The sequence below is a fragment of the Thunnus thynnus genome, chromosome 12 (assembly GCF_963924715.1).
Source record: "Thunnus thynnus chromosome 12, fThuThy2.1, whole genome shotgun sequence".
NCBI classification, from domain to species: domain Eukaryota; kingdom Metazoa; phylum Chordata; class Actinopteri; order Scombriformes; family Scombridae; genus Thunnus; species Thunnus thynnus.
This window is the reverse complement of record NC_089528.1, coordinates 8,886,338-8,910,170: the sequence shown is the minus strand read 5'-3', so window position 1 is coordinate 8,910,170 and position 23,833 is coordinate 8,886,338. Positions and strand designations below refer to the sequence as shown.

At 39.7% G+C, this 23,833-nt stretch overlaps 1 protein-coding gene across 2 annotated transcripts in view; it reads left to right on the top strand.

Moving 5' to 3' along the window:
• The window catches only part of LOC137193805 (MAGUK p55 subfamily member 7-like), a 34,754-nt gene that overhangs the window by 4,985 nt on the left and 5,936 nt on the right, over nt 1-23,833 (top strand). For both annotated transcript variants that reach the window (XM_067605184.1, XM_067605185.1), the window contains exons 5-16: nt 1,086-1,166; nt 3,768-3,902; nt 6,023-6,104; nt 6,255-6,340; nt 8,149-8,226; nt 8,922-9,118; nt 9,194-9,255; nt 9,934-9,978; nt 13,384-13,557; nt 15,359-15,439; nt 15,550-15,643; nt 15,826-15,934. In XM_067605184.1, the coding sequence (XP_067461285.1) occupies nt 1,086-1,166; nt 3,768-3,902; nt 6,023-6,104; nt 6,255-6,340; nt 8,149-8,226; nt 8,922-9,118; nt 9,194-9,255; nt 9,934-9,978; nt 13,384-13,557; nt 15,359-15,439; nt 15,550-15,643; nt 15,826-15,934 (1,224 nt within the window). The remainder of the gene's footprint in view (nt 1-1,085; nt 1,167-3,767; nt 3,903-6,022; nt 6,105-6,254; nt 6,341-8,148; nt 8,227-8,921; nt 9,119-9,193; nt 9,256-9,933; nt 9,979-13,383; nt 13,558-15,358; nt 15,440-15,549; nt 15,644-15,825; nt 15,935-23,833) is intronic.

Sequence of the window (23,833 nt, the reverse complement as noted above, 5' to 3'; positions counted from 1 at the left end):
ACGGCTATGACCCAAAACGACACGACCGGTCTCTATTCTCTTCAGATGTGCATCATATTTCATATACCAGTCCTCTTCATTCCTGTTACCAACCAATCATTTCTTTATTTCCCACTCCCTCCTTTGCACCATTTTGATCATCTCCCACCTTTATTTCCTGATTTTTCCTCTTGTTCCTGTACAAAGGAGGAAAAACAAGGATGTTCTTTTTACCCTTTTCCCTTACTATATGCTTCCATCTTCTCCTCCCTCCATCCCCAAACCACACACCCCTTCCATTATCACTGTCCTTCCTCTCCTTGTGTATCCTTTCCGCTTTCTCTCCATTTGCTTTCCTTTATCTTCTCCCTATACTCTACGCACTGTATTGCCTGCCATGTTTCCATACTGACTATCTACCCCTATCCTCTCCCCCACACTCCTCTTTTCACTCCCTTTGCCTCAGATTCGGTTCGACAGCCACTCTCCGCCTGGCTTAAATCATCAGGACCTACTGAAAGGGCCAAACCATGGGTCTGTTTCCCCTCAGAGAGGCTTCTGTTTGCTCACAGTGGAAACTAATGACCTTCATGCATTGTGTCTCTGGAGTGTGCTTCGACATCTTGAAGCAGTAGAAGTCATTATAGTAATATGCTTGACAAGACAGCGACTGCACACAGTCAGTTGCCGCCCCTCCACTTGCTGCTGACGGTCAAGGCTGCTCTGTTTTAGCTGTCACCACAGCTGTCATGTAGCCTTGAACATTCAGGAGCATTTTTTTTTTTCCGACAGTGGCTAAAGACGCAAAACCAAAACAGAAACACAGATAAATAGTTAACATCAAGCAGAGGGAAGCAATGTCCCAATGAGGTGAATGGGGCCATATGAAAGTGTATGCCATAAGAAATAATGACAGTACTGATGATGTGTCGCTGCCGTCCGAATAAAACTGAATTGCACTAATTCTTTTCGTCTCCCTACTTGTTTCTCTGTCTCTCCGGGTTTTGCACAGTATCGACCAAAACAAACCTCCCTCAAGCCATGATATAAACGTATACCTCTAATTATAAAAAATATATCCTGCCTCTCTTTTTCTCTGTTTCCAGTTGGCCGAAGACTTGATATACCATGGCTGGAGAGATGAAGTCAAAGAACTGGTTGCCCTCTTTTCCAAACCCCACTTTAAGGTGAAGAGTATTTTCTTCCATGGTGATGTGTTCCTCTAGACTTACACATGTGTGTTGACCTAAAACTTCCCCAGCCAAGTGTTTCATCCTATCAAATCACATCCTTTTTACCAAAGGAATACGCTACTATTAAAGGAATCATTCAACATTTTAGGAAATATGCTTGTTTGCTTTCTTGCAGAGAGTTAGATGAGAAGATTGATACCACTATCATTTCTGTCTGTTACATATGAAGCTGAAGCCAGGAGACTGTTAGCTTAGCTTAGCATAAAGTCTAAAAATAGGGGGAAGTAGCTAGCCTGATTCTATCTAAAGGTTAAAAAAATCTGTTTACCAGCACCTCTAAGTCTAATTAAGTAATTAGTTATATATGATTAGTTGCATCTTTCTTGTTTTTGGACAAGCCATGCTAGCTGTTTCCCTCTATTTTTAGTTTTTTAAGCTTGACTAGCTAGCTGTTTCCTGTCTGTACAGTAGATTTATATTTAATGAAATATAACATGTTATTTAGTGCACTTTAGAGGTGCTGTTCAGCAAATTTTGTTACCTTTGGACAGAGTCAGGCTAGCTGTCTCCTGGCTTAGCTAGACAAATATAAGAGTGATATTAATATTCTCATTTAACTCTCGGCAAGAAAGTAAATAAGGAAATTACTCAAAATATTGAACTATTCCTTTAAGTGACTCATCTCTGTAACATTAACAAGCGCATACACACGCGTACATAAACGAGCCCTGGACTGTGCACGAGTTCAGTTTTCTATCAATGAAGCATATCCTGTAATTGATATTCACATGGACCATTTGTGAGGCAAGAATGTAATCCAGTCGGAAGATGTTGTTTTGCTTCCTTCTACTCCAGCGCTCCAATCTAAAAGGATCATTAACAATGAAAGAAACCCATTTTTGAAAGCAAATGTAATAACTGAACATGTAATTACACATTAGGTTATTTTTCTTGACATATCTAACACTAAAACTGTAATCTTGGAGCCTTGTTTCCATTCAGTCATGCTTCATCTGAGCTATTCAGATCCTGTTCAGTCAACTGAACACAGGAGCTTACACACACATCAAAAGGCTTATAGCATTTTGTTTCCTACAATTGCCTCTTATATGGGTCACAGAAAACTGACAAATTAATCCAACTGTAAATGTTATTTAAATTGTTTTCACCTCATCATTCCCCCCACTGAGAGGTGCTGACATCCATTAACCACACTGGCATTGAAGCTAATCAACTCCCAAGTTATGTTTATTAGTGTTCACTCATGTAGAGACCCGGACTACTCACATGCATGTTTCCTTATTTTAGATCTGTTGACAGTCATATTTCAGACACACACACACACGCACCCACAGTGTATGGTTTTCCAGTGAGCTGCAGAAATTGTGGCTTTTCTTAATGAGGAGCTGAAGCCAGCCGAGAACTAACAGGTTTGTTTTAACAGTCTTAATGACCTGTTTGTTCTTGGCTCAAGCGCAGGAGCTCACACATACTTATGAGAGACACTGGGTTTAATATTCTGTAAATGAATGTTTGTTTTTTGAAAACCTGTCTCTGAAAGCGGCCAGACACATTGCTCACGCGTTGGCAGTTTCTAAGCAGTGCAACTGTTGAAGGACGTGGGGATAACATGTAGACTAACTGACAGATGGATTGGCTGATTGTTAAAATTAAGTTGGTGAGCAGATGTTTCCCCGTCTTCTCATTCTTTCTTGTTACAGTAAAGTCCTTTTTTTGGAATTGTATTTTGCACATGCTCACAAAGAGATTACGCTTTATCCAGAATATTGTTTTTCTGCAAACAAACCTGGGGTTTTTCACACTGCCAAAGTTAACAGAAAATGAACTTAAATGAACTGTCTGGGCATTGATAGTGAGTCGTAGATCAATTCACAGTCCTTCTCTGGAAAAGGAGCGTTTTTTTCTAAGACGTGATGTTTGAGCAGAGCCAGTGGACTGCAGGCAGAGACACTGTTAGTGATGTGGGGGGTTGCTTTCAGGTGGCCCACAGACTGGCAGTACATTCCGAACTAAATCAAATTTGGCATGTTGGCATGGGCGAAAGTGCAGGTCTGCAACCAAAAAGAAAGTGCTGTATTTGGCTTCATTTGCTGTAGTGGGTGCAGGCAGACCAGCCAGACTTGTTGGAATTTTTGTAGAGTCTCATTCACTACCCAATCACCTTTAATTAGTCAACAGGGATTGCATTTTTGTATCAGTACCTACCACAGTTTCTAACCTCATAATTACATGTAACCATCTCTAACCTAACCAAATGGTCTAAACCTGTGTTGGTAAAACTGCGGTGGCACTGGCTCTACAGCACACCCCAATCTAGAATGGATGCCATATATAAATAAAACAGATTTTTTGCAGTGATTATACTGGCATTTGTGTCAAATTTGACAGCCAAGATGACAATTTTCATTTTATGTGGAGAATACTGCCTTAGCCAATGCCTTTTTTTTTTACAATGTGAGTTAATAAATGAGGATAATGGCCCCAGAGCTACAACTTTTCACAGCATTGTTAAATTCAAAATGTAATACCTGAATTCAGACCAGCATCTTTACTGTATTTCTGTTTCTTTTACAGAGTCTCCTGTCTGTCCACGATGCCGTAGCTCGGAGAGACTTTGAGCCTACTCTGCCACCAATACCTGATGGTGTGCTGGAGGAGGATGAGGACTCGGTCAAGATTGTCAGTCTGGTCAAAACCAAAGAGCCCCTGGTCAGTAAATATGTCTTCATGTTTCAAAGGTAAAGTTAGGGAAAAATTAGAAATTAGATTTATCTCCTTTTTGGCTTAAAGGAATGGTTCGACATTTTGGAAAATACGCTTATTTCTTGCCAAGAGTTAGATGAGAAGATCGATACTGCTCTCATCAAAGAGTGGTATCAATCTGCTCATCTAATTCTCAGCAAGAAAGGAGGTTCATGATTACATCTTCTTAAAAACACCTCAAGACTGCAAACACAAATGTTAATATCTTGAATGCTTTCCATTGTCAACAAATGTCTGTCACATATGATGACCCAGAAATAGTCTTGTTTGCCCTGAAAATAAACACAGAAATGTATTTTTCACTACCCATGAGAATCCTTAAAATGGCTCTGAAACAAGTACAACTTTACTTTAGCAGCCTACATGTCAGCCTGTTACCTAGCCTTGTAATGCACACAAAACATACACAAATACAAGTATTTAAGTTAAGACAACCATGTAACAGGGTAACTGTGTCCGGCAACAATATCTGATATACACAGGCAGTTCAGAGAAATAAATATACCCCAGAGACTCAAAGCTGATTTTTTTCTCTGGCAACTGAATTTATGTCATGTTGTCAAATGGTGAGACTGCTAAAGCCATGTATGCCAAGGTGTAGCAGAACGAAAGCCTTTGGAATGACAGGAAACATAAGAAAAGGTTCCTACAGCAGCCTGGATCATCTCTGCCTCTGGACTGCTGTTTGCTTTCTTTAACCAGGAATTTACAGAGTCAATTCTTCCACATCTTTGTTGCCATATATCTGCTGTGACGCACAGCATAGTTTCAGCATTGTTATGTGTGTGTCTGTGTGTGTGTGCATCTCTACACAAGTGTATATTTATATGCACAGCAAAGAAATGTATTTTATTGGAGTGCTTTAAAGCAATTTTGAGCTTTGAAATGGATTGAGATCATTTCTTTGCTGTTTCTGATGTAAATCAACTTGTGTCAAGGCCGGTCTTTAATCATAGCTAATTTACCTTGTTCCAAGCCATTGTCACTTGTTTCTGGAAACTTCCTGGATCAAGTGGAACTGGACTGAAAACTAATGAAACTTAAGAGAGCACATCCCTTCGCCAAGGCTCCAAAATCCTCTAAATTTGTTACTTTAATAATAAAAAAAATCTGAAATTTTTGATTTGCATCTGGATCAGGAGCTCCATGAAATACATATAGTGATGGACAGCTATGGGGCAAATGTGCCAGATTTTTTTTTCCACTCAAGTAGGTCCAGTAGTTCATTAGAAAATAGCAGAAATAATAAAAAAGTGCCCTCAATTGCAAAGTTAAAAATTCCTTTAAAAAATTCCTGGATCCACATCAAAAGCTAAGCATTTGTTTTTTAGCCTATGGCCTTTCTTTCCACCAAATGTTATTGAAACCTGTTGACAGATTGTTGATATTTTTTATATTCTACTAACTAAAAGACAAACAAACCCTAACCCTAACCCAAAAACATAGCCCCAGTGGCAGAGATAATAATCACAACCAACTGGGAGTTTAATCTTTTGTAAGAAACCTATGATTTTAAGGACAAATATGAAAATATTTTATATAATGATGGACTTTTTTTGCAGCGTGTATGCTTGTGTGTTAGTGGTAGAGCTTCTAAAGGGAATGTGCTTAGAACCAATAATAGAGAACATACGTTTGTATTGATCCCAAAACTAGATTGGAAGGGAACTGACCTTTCTCTGACATGGTCTCTTTGATCGAACCAGCATGTTCCAGTTTTCCAGACAACAGGGTTACACCCGAGCATGAGCTGATTGTAGTCAACTACATAAGATGCTCTTTCCATTGCGATTTGCTCCACATCAATACCATCTGTTGAAAGTAATGCTGATTTGGATAACCTTTTCCAGCGCTTTGTGTATTACATGAAGGCAGCCGGTGAAATGGTCTTGTCTTGATACAAATAACCTTCATTGGAATGAAGTGACTCTGAATAAGAAGCTTGTCTGGGCTGTAATAAGATCAACATGTTATTTTCACTCTCCATTGCTTGACCTCTCTGCCATTGTGGATTCTGCTCATCTGTTTGTCCATCACTCATTCATTCACTATTCACCGTCCTCAAGGGGGCAACAATAAAGAGGGATAAATCCACGGGGGCTATTATTGTGGCAAGGATCATGAGAGGAGGTGCAGCCGACAAGAGTGGTGAGCTGACAAACTCTCTGCTATTACAGTTGTGTCAAATCTACACTTTCCTGTCCCATACTGTGGTAACATTATGATGGTACATAATAAATGTACATGTTCAAGAGAAATGCATGTGATACATATTTTCATGTATGTAACACTTTGAAGGCCTGATTCATGAAGGAGATGAGCTGAAAGAGGTGAATGGAGTCTCGCTGGAGCACAGGAAGCCAAAAGAAATCCTTCCTCTTCTGGTTAGTCTCACCTCTGCTGTCATATTGTTTGATTTAATTTCTCCTCATTTGTTGTCTCTGTTTCCTTCTCACATCTTTTTCCAGAAAGCTGGAAATATCATACATTTTTGTTTTTGTCAACAAACCCTGTGAAAACACCCAAACCAACAATGTGTTTCTCTCTCTCATTATTTTACAACTTCCCTGGCTTTAAGGCCTAAGTCTGTTTGTTCTGACTGAAGACATATATCTTTAAGAATAGGTCACTATATAGTTTTTTTAATGCCCAGTAATTTCCTAAAACAGTTGGGCACTGTAGTTTTTAGTAAATGTTACTGAAACAGGAGTAAATAGTACATTTGTCAGGGACTATTTCCTGCCAAGGATGAATCTGCATTTGGTACACTAGTGAGAGTTTACGATAGTAGGACAGTGTGTGTTGGACTGATTCAAAATATACTACAGTCTTCATGGAAAAGAAGGAACATGTCACCCAGTGCATTGGTGTGTAGTTTATGGACAACAATGGAGGTCTGTGGCACAGAGAAATAAGGCTACTCAGACAATACTTTTTGCAGAATATCCAGCCTTGTCTATATCCAGGAGATGGTTAGCTTAGCTCATGATGTTATGATGATATAAAGTTGTATTCTATAAAGACTGGAAAAAGCGGCAGCACCTAGCTAAAAAAATATGCCAAGAAAGTATTTTTTTACACTTAGGTTTTTTTTTTTTTACACATGAAACATACAAGATATAACATGTTGATTAGTGAGCTTTATAGGTGCTGATAGGTGTATTTTTAACCTTTGGTCAGAACCAGACTAGCTGTTTCCCCCTGTTTCCAGTCTAACTGCTATGCTAGGCTAACATCTCCTGGGTGTAACTTCACATTTAGCAGGGGTTTTCTAACTTAAGGCCCACTTCTGATTGTTACACATTTTCCAAGGACCACCTTCCCTAATAAATGGAAAAAAAAACATAACATGACAAAAAAAACTGGGCTGTAAATATGTGTTATGCCACTCTCAGCTGTAATGACCAAAATAAATATTCTGCGTACCCTCAGTGAGACACTTGGGCTTGCTTCTGGGAAATAATGAGATCAAGTCATGGTGGGATGGGTGCGAGGCTGACACGCAGAGTAGCATTCCAAGTTGCTTTCAGTTTGTTCCTTGCCTTTGATTTTGTGACAGTCACAATGGAAACCCCTGACTTACATAAATAGGTGGTGGTGAAAGGCAAGAGAAATTTGATTGCCCATTTTGACAGAGAGGGATATTGACTGGCAGCCAGCATCCAGAATGAAGCATGGTCAACTTGTGTGAGCTGAAGCTTCAGGCTGCTGTCTGCTGATAGTTCCATCAGTTCATTTTCCAACACAGTGGATAGAGCCATGTCTTATGAAGCAGGATCCACAGAGAAAGCTAGCGAGCTAACAGTGGCAAAACGCTTTTGTTTCTACCTAATGATGTGTCGTGATTGGTGCAGTGATATTAAAACGTAAGTGGTTATTGAAATTATGCATTTTAATTTACTGATTTTTATTTATGTGAATTCTTGAGTACATTTAGATATAAAAACTTTGTAAACTTTGTAAATTGCCAATAATAATCATTTTAACCATTTTGCAGTACCACTGCCTCTGTGGCCCACTAGATGGCTCTCTGAGGCCCACCTGTGGGCTGCGGCCCATTGGTTGAGAATGGCTGATATTTAGCATGCAAACATGAGAATGTTGATCTTTTCATCTAACTCTTCACACAAAAGTGAATAAACATTATTCCAAAATGTTAACCTATTCCTTTAATGTCACTTTTATTGTGCAGGCTCATTCTCAGGGTGAAATTACGTTCAAAATCATCCCTGCCTCCTCCAAGGAAGACATGCCATCTAATAAGAAGAAGGTACAGTAAATATTACCCACACTTATTCCTGTGCAGTGTGTCTTTTACGCTAATATGCAGTCTGGCTGTATTGGAAAAGCTGCCCACCTGGTTTCAGTAAAAAGAGATGAAATCTGTGGTATCTTGTGTGTTTGGTTATACTTTGTGTTTTTGCCACAGCACTGTCACTACAGCACTGTGGTTGTCAAGAAGTAAATTCAAATCAGACAGTCAAGGATAAGACACTCAACAACCTCATTAGTTTAAAGCTTTTTTAAGAATCATTTGAACAGTTGATTTATAATTTCCCACACATCACAGTAGTTTAGTGAGTTGTATTTAACATTAACGATGAAACCTTATTGTTCCACAATCCTCTCTGTTCAGACCACCACCACCACATATGAATGGAGTTGATGTCCAAGCTGGAAACTGTTAGAGAAGGGAGCATTTGCAATGGATTAAGACAAATTATTTTCTGTGATCATGGTCATTTCTCAAAAATGACACCAACATATGTGAAAAAGCACCAGACAAAGATGTTATGTCCATTGCCAGGATACAGAAGATCCTCACAAAGCTGCAGTAGGAAAAGAGAAGGATGAATGCTAATATTGGCAGGACTGGGATCTCATAATGTCTATTTTTCTCTGTCACCACCAGTTTGTCTTTTTGACGGCTAAAAAAGAAAAAAAATCAACCATTTCCTTTCCCAGCTGTTTGTACGGACTCTTTTTGACTACGATCCGAGTGAGGATCCCACTGTACCGTGCAAGGATGCAGCGGTACCCTTTAAAAGGGGTGACATCCTCCAGATTGTCAGCAAGGAGGATGACGCCTGGTGGCAGGCCTGTCACCTCGGGGACAGTAAAACCCGGGCAGGGCTCATCCCATCTCAACAGCTCCATGAGAGGTGATCTTTTTATGCTTTTTACACTCATTTGAACAAAAAAAAAATATGGTCATTAATTTATTTAATTTCCTACAGGAGAGTTGCACTGCAGCGACCTAAAGCCCTGTTCAAGCCTCGGCGAGTCAAACCACCAACAGGTGATAAGCCAACGTTTTTCCATTAAATCACCGCACCTGAAAAGAATAAAAAGCTTTTAACACTTTCCAATAAACATATTAGAGCTCCTTCATTGCTAAGCTTACAGGTCAGAGGTCACGTCTGAAGGTCATGGTTAAGTTCAGGGTTACGGGTGAATCCCTCTCTTTTGTCCTCCTGTTGTACTCACCGCTGTTGTTTTCTCCACATGCACCACAGATGAGGGGGAAGGTACTGTCAGTTTGAATTCACTTTTGAAAACTTACCCTCAGCATAATTGACCAGATATAATACATGTGTATATTATAGGTTTTGGTTTGAGGTTTTTAAAGATTTAAAGAGTTGTACTATCCAAAGATAACAGTCATGTAATGCTCACCGCTCCGTTTTTCCAAAATGGAGAGAAATTCTGTTAAATGAAGCCATGTTCTAACCGAGCAGGTTTAAGGTATCCAGTAACTGAACTGTGCTTTAATTTTTCACTAGCAACCATTTTTAAGGTAGTTATTAATATCTCTAAATTGTGGATATAATTTCTAAGTAAAATATGAAGACATTTGGGTTTGAACATATGCTAATACTTTGAGGCTGAAATTTCAGAGTAACACACATGTCATCCCCTTGTGGTTTGTGTCCACGATTTCCTCACTCTTTCCTCGTCTCTCTTCCTGTTTTTCCAGTCACTGAGGACGTAGACTACGGAGCTATAACAGGGATCCACATTGGTGAGATGTTTGACTTGTTCCACTCAAATCCCGCTGATACTGGAAAAGGGACCAGTATGATACAAGACAATACAACTCGGCAAGAACTGTTACTAGCAATAAAAATAGATGGTGAAAAACAGCAAGAAAAACCGGGGAACCTATTTACAAACCAGTTCATATGATGAAGTAGTTTTGTGGTTTAGAGATTTAGGGGAAAGGACGAGAACAGCAAATGTGGTTTTAGTCGTCCCATTTATCCCATTTGTCTTGATCTCATGGATTGGATATGATGTGCTTGTGTGTGTTTTCGTGTGTGCATATGAGCAGTGCAGGATGTTCATATGGGGGCGTGCACTTATGGCTGATTGTAAAAAGGCCCTTACGTCTGTACAAAGACAAGGTAATTACAGATGTTGCATTATATCAGTTTTAATAGTCATGTGCATTTAATAATGTGAATTTCATCTTATCTCAGGCCAAGTTGCACCTGAGGACATGGTTCAAACTCACAAACTCAACTGTGTTTCCTCTTTGTCTGGCATGTAAACCCTTATTGATGCTGAACAACTGAATGACTGGATGCAAAGTAATCAGAGAAGAGAGTGAGTGAAGGAGAAGGGAATAGTAGAGTATTACAAATAAAGACATGGTGAAGAGGGGAAAAAGTTTGAACTTGAATAGTTTGTCATTTTGGGAAATATGTTATTAGCTTTCTTTCCGAGAGTTAGACAAGAAAGTTGATACCACTCTTATATCTGTCTGGTAAATATGAAGCTACAGCCAGGAAATATTTACCTTAGTTTAGCATAAAGACTGGGAGTAGGGAAAAACAGTTAGTCTGCCTCTGTCAAGGATAAAAAATCTGCCATGACAGCACCTCAAAAACATGCATATTAACACATTATATGTTGTTAGTTTAATCCAAACAAAATGTTAAGTGTTAAAATGACAAGTTGTTTTTACCCTTGGATAGAATCAGGCTAGGTGTTTCCCACAGCTTATGCTAAGCTAAGCTAACCGTCTCCTGGTTGTGACTTCATATTTACCAGTTTTATCAGAGTGAAATCAATATTGCTGTCTAATTCTTTCTATAAACGAATTATTCAGTACCAGCTAAAGCAACAGTTTTATTGATACCACTCCATGTCTGTACAGTAAATATGTAGCTGATACCGCAGCCAGTTAGCTTAGCTCAGCATAAAATAAAGATGCATTCCAGCACCTCTAAAGCTAATTAACACATTATATCCCATCTGTTAAATCCATCTAAAAACTGAGGTGTAAAAATGACAATTTACTGGGTTATGTGCCAGACTATTTCTTGGTTAGGACCACTAATTTCCTCAAGTCTCAGCTGGTTGCCTGGCTCCTTGCCAAAATAAAACAAACAAGATACAGCCTAATGTGATCATTAGTGAGCTTGTGAGGTGCTGGCAGGCGAATATTGTTACCTTTAGACAGAGCCGGGCTAAATGTCCATGTTTCCACCCCTCATGCTAAGCTATATTTAGCTAAGGTATATTTAGCTTAGAATGCAGGGTATATATTTAGCAAGGAAGCAGATAAGCGTATTTCCCAAAATGAATCAGTGTATCTATGGAGGACTACAGTGCTTCATACTGTTTATGTCCACTATTTTGCACTGCAATTGTGACTCATATCATATAATCTTGATATGAAGGGTTCAGGCCCAGCTCACAACATGTGTTGCATGTCTTCAGTCTCCTCGCAGCTCTTATCTCTCCTGTCACTCTTACTCTGTCCGGTAAATCAGAAATATCTTGTAGCCTTTCCAAAAATGTTCTAAGGTTTTAAGACTAAGAGCATTTTCAGTAACACATGAGAATTTCAGAATTACTGAAGACTGATAATTATGAGATGTTTTCCCCTGAACGTTATTTCACTGTAGGAAATATGACTTCTCTTTTGCTGTATAACTTTGGTTTTATACAGTATCGCTCATTTCTAAGTGAAATCATCAGTATAAGTTTCTTGTAAACAAAAAGTTTGAAATCTCTGCTCACAGTGCCATGTCGCTCAGAGTGAAGCCCGGAGAGGAAATGGACAGATATGCTTACAAAGTGAAATTACAGCTGATGTCAAAGAAAGCCTGGCATCATCACTTAGCAGCAGTTAACATCATGAAAGAGAACGAGCCTGCCAAGCCAGGCCTAACCACAGTCGCATGGCAGACGCTGGCTGTCAGACGCTGGCTGTCAGACGGCCTACAAGCCATGCGTGACAGACTATTCTGGGGTGCTTGATCCGAGAGCTGTCATCTCTTGACTGTGATTTGTGTAGTTCAAAGTGTTGAATCAGGATGGTGCTTGACACCAGATTTTGGGTGGCAGTGGTTTCTTAAACTGCTACTGCTAGTTTTGTATCTACTGTAGCTCTCCCTCCTGTCACAGCCCTTGTTGTTATCAGGTTATCTCTGTAGCGTTTTAACAGTGTAACAGTTCTTTTCACTTTTAATTAAGTGGTGTCCTAGTGGTGCACCAAGGGGAGCAATGTAAAAATGGATGGTGAACAATCGAAGTAAAGCAAAAAAATAAATTAAGTATTGAATAAATCAAGCCTTACATACTAATTAAACTTATTGTGTGTAAAGGCACGTGAACTATCTCAAAATTGTGGTCAAAATAAAACTAAATGACATAAAATAGGCTAAATAAACTTTCACGATGGAGAACTTTGCCCAGATTTTAGTATGCTTGCATCCAGCTTGTCCAGCTTGGCTTGAATAAAAAGAACAACATGAAGAGGTGTTCTTAAACACTAATGCACTAATCATTTTTTTATATTAACAATGGATCAAATGACCTTGTGTAATGTGAAAGGGGTTGCAAATAATGACAAACCAACACAGAATTATGGCTCTCAGTTCCCCTCAGCACTACCTAACATTTTAGTGTCTTTCGGCTCAATGTTTTGGTTTTATGGCCCACAACTTACTCACAACCTCATTTCCAGAAACAGCACCCAGCATTTTTTCGTGAAAACCCACTGTACGCTACTTGTCCAGCAGCAAACATGATGCAGACAAAGTTAGCAACTAGGTGATGAACATGTTGGAGCATTTAGTCTCTTAAGAGCCAGATATTTAGGAGTGGATGGAGGCCAAAAACGGAGCTAAAAGGAGATTGAATGTTAGACTTACATCTGCCAGGTTGCCAGAACCACAACTCCAAATGAATGCTAATTTTGTTCCATGTTAGCTGGATGCATAAATAGGCAATTGATGAACCTTTATGCAGATGTAAGGACTATTATACAAAGGATATCCTCCTACTAGTTTTTCAGTTTTCACCTGTCGAGTAGGTTGGTATACTACTTAGTAATACACAACCACTTACAGTTCACACACACACACACACACAGATACACTCACAAAGTCTAAGGCCCCCTCTCTCTCTGTCCCAGCTGGTTTACGAAGGAGTTTCCGACTGGGCAGGAAGAGCAGTACGGCCAGAGAGGCAGCTCGATCCAGGAGGTGGAGCTCAGGGGTTCACGGCTCAATTTGTCCACCTACCTACATAGAGGTCATCCCCTACTGCAAAGACCCCAAGGACAGACACCGCCTGGTCATCCTGGTTGGTACGTATGAGCTAAACATGCACCTGCATAAAAAGCAGGTTTCCATCTTGTGTGGAAACTGCAAAAATTTAGTTAATGAACAACTAGTGTGATATACTGTATGCGTTACATGTATGTAACATTGCTATATACAAAGCCTATAACATGGTGGTTACTGTAGGGATATGTTCAGTATTGCGTGTTGTGGTCAAATGTGTTCTGTTTTATATTATCTCACTGCCTTTTTTTTGTCCATACAAAAATTCAAAATAACGTGATCCCATTCACTAAAAGGACAATATTATTGAAGCTTTTGTTGATCAAAAGAAAAAGCAAGGCACTGATGAAGATTTATGTTCCCACTCTTGAGTGCAAGAACGATCCTTTCCCAGACCCACATAAACACTGTCAGAAAACTCCAAGTCAGAATATATTGTGTTCTCTTAAGTTACGTATGGGCCCACCCCAGATTCACTTCTCTGCCAATCCTGCAGGCCTGCTCTATGTATTTTTGAGCTGTATCTCCCCTTAGGGAATTTTACATTGAGCCCCGCTGAAGGTCTTTTTAATGTCATATAACGATACAACTGTAGGTCATCTGTGACTGAGGGAAATACAAGAAAGCAGAGAAGAGGAGAGATGGACAAAGAGAAAAAGAAAATTGAAAGTAGACGGGAGACAGAAGAGAAGCACAATGAACTGAAGAGGTGCAAAAACAAAACCAGATAGAGATCACATAAATGATAGATGAATGGAGAGAAAGGGATGAGTGGATTGTGAATAAGATCCCTCATAATGTCAGCCAAGTGCTCCATCATCAAACTAGAACAGTTAAGACAGCTTGGATTTAGATTTAGACCTCTTTAATTGAGTTGGAGCTTACCCCGACTCTGGATTACGTTTTACTGTCTGCTGTGAAGGCTCTTCATTGACCGGAGGTCATCATTAAGAATATATAGCTTATTGGCAATGAGAATTATAGACAGGAAAACCAAAACCTGGATTGCTAAAACAGGACCAGCTGGATAATGTTTGACCAGGTTGGAAATGTATCATTTTTGTTTGCATTGCATATGCACTTTGAATGAAACAATAGACCATTCTGCACCAGGAAAGTTGGTGAAAGTGAGTGCCAGCCACTTTAAGCCCTACAGATCGTGTAACTCTTGAAAAAAAAAAAAGGGCAGAAGAAAGTATCCACTGTGCCTGATGATGCACCTCTTCAGCTCTGTGGAGCAGCTGCGAAAGACATTAGCAGTGTAAGAGTGGAGAGTCTATAAACTTGATATTTTGTAATGTGTCAAGCTCATGCAACGCTGTGATGGAAAAGGCAGGTATGTCAGGAATCCTACTTTCAGACAGCGCTCCATTAGAGTCTGATGCAATCTGGGGCTGGAGAAACCTGCGTTAGAAGAAAATCCCAGATGCTACACTGTATGTGTGTGTGTGTGTTTCATCCTGTGCATCCTACACTATAGTGACACTGATACTGTGTGGCTTTGCAGATGTCACATTTAGATGTGATGCTATGTATTTTCCAGAGGGTATAGGAGCATTAAACGTTCGATAGAGAGACACAGACAAAGAAAAAGAGCAGGGTTGGTTGGAGAATCATTTTCAGACTGAAATCAGTATGAAATCAGAGCTCTGTCTGTCTTACTCTCTTACTCCCCAACTCCTTCTCTGATGATAAAGACAGATGTGTCACCAGATCACTGAGCCTATTTGATGTTGGACTTGTCGTGAGGAAAACATTAGTACACAGTGATATTGGGAATGAATAGCCGCATACAGAACACAGTGTTTTGATCTTTGTCCTGAGGGCCCAGTGGCGTTGGCGTTAATGAACTGAAGAGGAGGCTCCTGATCGCCGACCCTGACCGCTATGGCGTCACTGTACCGCGTAAGACAGACATCTTCAAGTCTCATAACTGTCACCTTCACATCCAGCACACTAAACGGTTTCTCATCTTTTTAAAGCTGTCGTCAGCCTCCCATTCTTTTCTCTTTCAGACACCACACGTGAGAAGAGAAGGCAAGAGAAAGAAGGGATGGATTATCATTTTGTATCAGTTCTCATGTTTGAAGAGGCCATTCTCAATCACAGGTATAAACGCAGGTGTAGCCTTTGAGGTTTTTTTTCCCATGGTGTTAAAAATAGCCCTATGTGTGTTTTATTAATTTACCCTTCCTCTCCCTTTTAATGAGAATGATGTCCGCCATTTCTACTATTTTATTGTGTCTATCTGGCTTTCCTGTCTGTCTGTCCCTGTTTATTTCTATCTCTAGGTTTATAGAATATGGGATATTCAAAGGCCACTATTATGGAACAAGTCTGGACTCTGTTCACAGAGTGATGGCAGAGGGCAAGGTGTGCCTTCTGGACGTGCACCCTAGTGTGAGTAATATGTTATTAAGAAAGGATTATCACTTCAAATAAATGAGAATCAAATGATGTTGGATGGCTTTTGAAGCAAAGGAAACAGTGACAATAAGAACAATCAGAATCAGACACTAAAATCATCAATCTGTCTCTGAAAAATTAATCATGTTTTATGCAAACTTTAGAATAAAGAATGTTAACTGTGAGTATACTGTAAAACATTACAGCCCCATTTAGTTATGTCCACCTACTTCTTCTCTTCAACTCAAAGAGCTCTGACAAGCTTTGGATTTTGAACTCAACTGTTTGAGTTTCAAAAGGTAAACTTTCATTGTGTTGACTATTTGAAACTTTTGTCAGATCTGTACATGTTGATCGAACTTAGGTTATTAGTTGAAAAAATACATAGAATAAAGGTGAGGATGGGAGCTAGAGAAAAAATACTTGCAGTGACTTTTGAGTTTGAAAGAAACTGTCTTTTTTAAACTATGGCAAGGTTGAAGCAAGGACATAATCTACTAGTTATACACTGCAGATAAGTCTTATCCTTGACTTCCAACTAAAATATAAACACTTTGTGGTAAACAAGAAAGGAATTACTAAAAGAGAAAGAAAGAATTACTAGCACTATTATCTGGCATAGCATGAGCTAGAAACACTGCTTCCCTCACTGGTTCATTCTACCCCAATCTAGGTAATCATGCAACGTCATGTCCAAGGCTGGGGCCTCATGTCACCGTTGCCCGTGATAACACACTTCAGCTACTGGGCTACTGCTGCTCGGGCTGCGTCATTAGCTAACATAGACTGGCTAACTCTGGCTGCATCATGTCCTGCCAGCACCTGCCATCTGGTTTAGCATGAGTTAGCAGCACTGCTTCAAGCATGGTCAACAAAGTCACGCTGGTTGTGAAATACATCTGGGTTTGTCGCAATGTCGCTTCCAAAGCAGAGGACCTACGGTGGAGACCACTCTGCCTTTTAGGCTCAGGCTGCATCATCTGCTAACACAAGCTAGCTCTACATACATGTTAACCGGCTAGCACCTGCTGTTCAGGCTTGGCACTAGCTACACTGCTTCGCTCGCTGGCATGTTCTACAGCAGGACAAGCTGAACTGTGTGCAGACTACAGTGGCCACATTCCTCATACTTCTCCAGGTTTCTACTTGGACTGAGTGGGATACCTGCTACCAGCTTTGGCTAGACTCATCTGTTGGGCATATACATTTTATAAGATCACGAGATTACTGTTGCTACACTGAAGCACAGGCTGTTTTTCAGTTGTATTACACATATTGATCAGATGGATGGTGGGATGGTGTTGCTTCTCTCTCCCTAACTCGGCTGGGCATGCAATTGGCATGCAGTGTAAACCGCTTTGAGTGGCTGGAAGACTAGAAAGGTGCAATATAAGTGCAGTCCATTTACCATTTACCAGGTGCACAGTCACAGGAGCTGTCATCTCCGGGATGTGGCGGATATGAGGTCCGTTTTTCAGTATGCTTGCTTGACAGATGGGAATGGGACGCTCTGTCAGCTCAACATGGAAGGTGTAGCCAGTGGCCTCATTGGGCCTGGTTGCTTGCAGGGAGGATGCTGGATCTCCCTGCGAGGGAGTTATGCCTCCCCTCAAGGGGGATGCATTCACTCACACTGTGACTGCATCACCCAGGTCATCTGTTGCAGCTGATGGTGCAGAAGCCCCACAGGGGCAGGGTATGGTGTAGCGGTGGTACCAGAGTGCCCTGGCACCAAGTAGTCCTCACACCTGATTCGGATGATGTTGGTTGGGGCCTGGGGGAGTTTTCACCACGTCTACCTTGGGGTGGCGATGTGGCTGGTCAGGATTGCCCAGACTGCTCCATAGCTCCAAGCCATCTGCTTGTAAAAGGGGTTTCTCTGGGATGTCCACAGACTGAGAACCCACCTGTTGCCTCATTCTACAGTGGAATCTCCAGATGGTTGCAGAAGGTCCCTCAGGCCCACCCCCTGAGCCCTTGGAGCAGACAGACCTGAATTTTTTGTTTCAGTGAAGACGACCCCTTTTTAGCCCCTTGCTCTGCCCACAGAGTGGGGGATTGTTCGGCCTGTGCACCCTCAGGTTATTAATGAGGATAGGGGTGCAGTGGAGCTGCTATTGTTTTTTTTTCAGTCCAGCAGCATGCTCCCTCCAGTTTAGGATTATTATTGGCCTGAGAGCCTTTTTCCCCCTCTCAGGGGGAATAAGAGAGGAGGTGTTTTTCACATCTTGTGTCCTGTTGTTGCACTTTGTTGTTGCTGGGACAACAGGACAAACCTTTGGAAGTTTGACTGAATCTGTCTTCCACAGACAGTGAACCAAGGTGGCTCCATTGTCAGTTCAATGGCTCGCTCATTGGATTGGCGATGTGTTTTGCAAGGGCTATGAGAAAATGGACTGCACACCTCTGGTGGGTGTTGGGCGCACTCCACCAGGAGCATTGATGGTTGCCCTACGCAGGGGTGTGTCAGTATAGACATGTGCCTTGCTGTGTCACATCCTTCTTTGTGCAGCGGTTGTGTGCGGTTTATACATTTTTGTTTGTTTGTTGTATTTTTGTAGCTAACAAATAACAGTATTTTTAACCACTGTTTAAATACATTTTAGTCCAATTTATAATCCATTATTCTAGTTGTTGTAATTCTAGTATTGTTCAGTATAAAGTGTTAATAAGGTCCACTGTGAGGAAGAAGAATGTTGGACAATCATATTGCAATCACTTGAAAGGTTGCTCTTTCAAGTCTAGTGTACAACATTTATTGCTCATAGCAGCTGCTATCATAAGGTTTTCCCCCTAAATAGTTTAAGACCAGAGCTTTTTGTACACCATACACTTACAAATGCAGTAATAAAGAGGATTCTGTTTCTGATACTGAGTTATCACCTTTATATGATTCTGTACCTGAGGCTAAACCTGCTCTTGAAAATGGAGAGGCCATTAAACATCAGTTGGCATTTTTACTGCTCTGCATGCAAACAATTTCACATGTTTATCAAAAAATTAAGAAAATTATAGTGAAAGTTCTAGAAGAAAATAACTGTAGCTGATGCCTCTGTTTTAACATCATTGTCTGATGATATACAGTCTTTGAACCCACTCAAATTTCCTTCAACGTAGGGGCCTCTGGGCACAGAACGTAAAAGGCAGTCATTTTATAGGAAAAACTTTACAGTTATTGAACCAGTTGAGAATGTGCTAAATGCACAAGAAAAAAAAACATTGATTTGTTTATGTTCCTATTTAGGATTTTTGTTAAGTACGTTGTTGGAAAGAAGTGAGATTCTTCAAACATTACAGACATCCAACGGGAAGGTTGTAACAGTTCATTTCAAGATGGTGAATACTTTAAGGAAAACAAACTTCTCACTGAAGAATTAGGCATAGCTCTTGGCTTATACATTGATGATTTTGAACTCTGTAATACTTTGGGGACTTCAAAAAAGAAACACAAAGTGTGTAGTATATATTGGGTGATGGCCAACTTACCCATAACACTTAGATCAACATTATTCTCAATTTATTGAGCTGTATTGTGACTGTAAAACAATATGGTTACAGCAAGGTTTTTGGAGCCTCTGATTAGAGATCTTCAGCATTTAGAGACCATAGCTGTGTTTGTACAAAGACTTGGGTCTTACGTCAAAGGTACTGTTTCGTAAGTGTCTGCAGACAACTTGGATGCACACTCACTTGCTGGATACTGGAGTCTTTCAATGTTGAGAAATTTTGCAGATTTTGTTTGGCTAACTGTATAGATATTCAGCAGCATGTCAGAGGTGGGACTTTAACTTTGAGAACACTAGAATTGTTTAGTGAAGCTGTTAATGCACTTAAGACAACTGGTGCCTCATGTGTTGATGGTTTGAAGAAAGACTGTCCTTTAAGCAGACTTGCCCACTTTCATCCTGCAAAAGGGTTTCCACCTGATTTATTGCACAATGTATTGGAAGGAGTTGTACCTGTGGAACTATGCATATGTCTTTCAGATCTGATTGCTAAAAGGTATTTTGCATTAAATGACCTTAATGATAGAATGGCATCATTTACCTTTCAATTTATGACAAAACTAACAGACCTCAGACAATACAAACAAACTTTTCAAAAAATAGAGCAATTGGTGGCGATAAACATAAGAACTGGGCACTTCTTCCACTGTTGATTGGCCACCATAGTCCAGAGAGTGAAAAAACTTGGTCTGTGGTCTTTGAATTGAAAGACAGAGCTTTTATCCAGCCCTTCATTCACAACAGAATCACTGTACTACCTACAAGCCAGAATCTCTGACCACAGACAGTTGCTCTTAGAAATATTTCCTGGTACTAAATTACACCCTAAACATCATTATCTTGAACATTATCCTGTTTTGATCAAGAAATTTGGTCCACTAATTGAGTTCTGGACAATAATGATTTGGGGCAAAACATTCTTTCTTTAAAAAAGTGGTTCACAGTGCTGGCAACTTCAAAAATATTCTGCACACTTTGGCCACAAGGCATCAACTGATATTGGCATATTATTTTGAGATGCCAAGTATTTTCAAACCAAGCACTGAAACTGGGCGAGTATCAATTCTGTCAGTGTGGGCATCTTAGATGCTGCTATCAGAGAGGCTACATGGAATAAGTTTAAAGGTCTGGACTCTGTTTCACTCACCTACATTGCTTACCTAAATGGGACAAAATAGTCTAAAGGAATGGTGCTCTCAGTTGGACAGACAAGTGGACTGCCAGATTTTGGGAGAGTACTAGAGATCTGTGTAGTGTATGGTTGCATATCATTTATTATAGAAATAGTCACAGCAGCCTTCCTGGAGCATCTCAGGTGTTACCAGCTTGCCAAAAGACACCCTGTGATAACTGTGTTTGTTGATCCTGACAGTCTGAATGACTACATCCCCCTTGCTGCATACCATGTCGAAGGAAAGCTGCTATCACTCCTAATTTCATATTGCCTCTCTGATAGCAGTATCTAAGATGCCTACACAGATACAACTGATACTCACCAAGTCTCAATTTTTGGTTTGAAAATAGTTGGCATCTCCAAATAATATGCTAATATCAGTTGATGTCTTATGGCCAAGGTGTGCAGAATATTTTTGAAGTTGCCAGCATTGTGAACCACTTTTTTAAAGAAAGAATATTTTGCCTCAAATTGTAATGTCCAGAACTCGATTAGTGGACTAAATTTCTTGATCAGCACAGGATAATGTTCAATATAATGATGTTTAGGGTGTAATTTAGTACCAGGAAATATTTCTAAGAGCAACTGTCTGTCGTCAGAGATTTTGGCTCATAGGTAACACAGGGATTCTGTTGTGAATGAGGGAATGGATAACAGCTCTGTCTTTCAATTCAAGGACTGTAGACCAAGTTTTTTCACTCTCTGGAATATGGTGGCCAATCAACAGTGGAAGAAGTCATGGAAGCACCCAGTTCTCACGTCTCCTGCCACCAATTGTTCCATTTTTTGAAAAGTTTGTTTGTATTGTCTGAGGTCTGTTAGTTTTTCTCATAAAATTGAAAGGGAAATGATCCAATTCTATCATTAAGGTCATTTAATGTGAAATACGTTTTAGCAATCAGATCTGAAAGACATATGCATAGTTCCACAGGTACAACTCCTTCCAATACATTGTGCAATAAATCAGGTGGAAACCCTTTTGCAGGATGAAAGTGGGCAAGTCTGCTTAAAGGACAGTCTTTCTTCAAACCATCAACACATGAGGCATCAGTTGTCTTAGGCACATTAACAGCTTCAACAAACAATTTTAGTGTTATAGTGTTTTACTGATAGTTAAAGTCCCACTTCTGACATCATGCTGTTGAATATCTATACAGTTAGCCAAACAAAATCTGCAAAATTTCTCAACATAGAAAGAAGTGAGTGTGCACCTAAGGTGTCTGCAGACACATACAAAACAGTACCTTTGACGTAAGACCCAAGTCTTTATACAAATACACCTATGGTCTCTAAATGCTGAAGATCTCTCATCAGAGACTCCAAAAACCTTGCTGTAACTGTATTGTTTTACAATTTTGCACAATACAGCTAGATGAATTGATGATAATGTTGATCTAAGTCTTATGGGTAAGTTGGCCATCACCCAATATATACCACACACCTTGTGTTTCTTTTTGAAGTCCCCAGAGGATTACAGTGTTCAAAATCATCATTGTATAAGCCAAGAGCTATGCCTAATTCTTCAGTGAATTCTTTGTTTTCCTTAAAGCATTCACCCTCTTGAAATGAACTGTTATGACCTTCCCATTCATTGGATGTCTGTAATGTTTGAAGAATCTCACTTCTTTCCAACAATGTACTTAGCAAAAATCTAAAAAAGGTACATAAACAAATTGATGTTTTTTTCTTCTGCATTTAGCACATTCTCGTCTGGTTCAATAACTGTAAAGTTCTTCCCATAAAATGACTTTTTTACGCTCTGAGCCCAAAGGCCCCTCTGTTGAAAGAAATTTGAGTGGGTTCAAAGATTGTATTTCATCAGACAATGATTTTACAGTAGAGGTATCAGCTACAGTTACTTTACTCCAAAATTTTCACTATAATTTCCTTGACATTTTGATAAAGCAAATTCCCCAATGTCAAATAACTCATCAATTATTTCCTGTATTGCTGAATTTGAAAGATGTAAAATTGTTTGCATGTGGAGCAATAAAGATGCCAACTGATGTTTAATGGACTCTCCATTTTCAAGAGCAGGTTCAGCCTCAGGGACAGAATCATATGAAGGTGATAATCAGAAACAGAATCCTCTTCTATTACCGCATTTGTAAGTGTATGGTGTAGAAAAAGCTCTGGTCTTAAACTATTTAGGGTGGAAAACTTATCATAGCAGCTTCTATGAGCAATAAATGTTGTCAGTACACTAGACTTTAAAGAGCGACCTGCAAATGGATATTTAACTGTTTCCCTGTTCCACCAATGAGTCTTCAGATGAGCAAAACATTTGTTAATGTTACTAGACTCTGAGAATGTACACAAATTACAGCATGACCTAGTCAAAATTTCATGACCTTCTTTTACATATTCTTTCAAATGGTTTTTAAGTTCAGCTTGGGTTGAAAATGTGCTCAAATAGTCTTCATAAATACAGACAAGTCCTGAACATCTCTGATGATGTTCATGACGCTCTTTATAATGCTCTATTATTCTTCCTTTCCCATTGGAGGAGAATTTCCACTTCATGAACTGGACGTGCTTGTTGACATTTGTAAACAGAAAAAACAAAAATGAACTGCATGTTTAGTTAAAATACAATGTATTACAAAAATTTAATCCCAAATACATATTTATTTCCTAAATGCTTAAATTATTAATCTTTTTTAGACAATTAAAGGTGTAATATGTAATTATTCCACATTAAAATGTCTAAAAACAACTAGACCTATGTTATATATTTTGTTGAGTTGTGTACTTACATTATCCCAAATGTTTCCAACAATTTTCAAACCCAGAGAAATCTGTAATTTAATCAAAGTAACAGACTGTTTCATTTGGTTGCATGTCAATGGCGTCATACCTCCTCTACCAAAGAGTAAACATGCACAAGATGCATACAGTGGCGCTGTGTTTGTCCACTACAATGGCGTCTACCAAAGAATAACTTACACATATACAAGACAATACATCTGCGTTGTGGTTTTTCCACAGAAACTGTTATAAATTGACTTTTATTCAGTTTTAAGCCACATTTTCATGATAAATTTAGGTCACTTTTAACTATATCTTTTAGCCGGAAGAAGGATTTTAGTCATTGGACGTCTGGATCTTAAATTATCAGAGAAATAAACTGGGCAAACGTTAGCAGCAGCTCGGCTAACAGCCTCTCCAGGAAGTCCGGTGGTCGCCGAACATCGTCGGAGAAATATTGGTTTT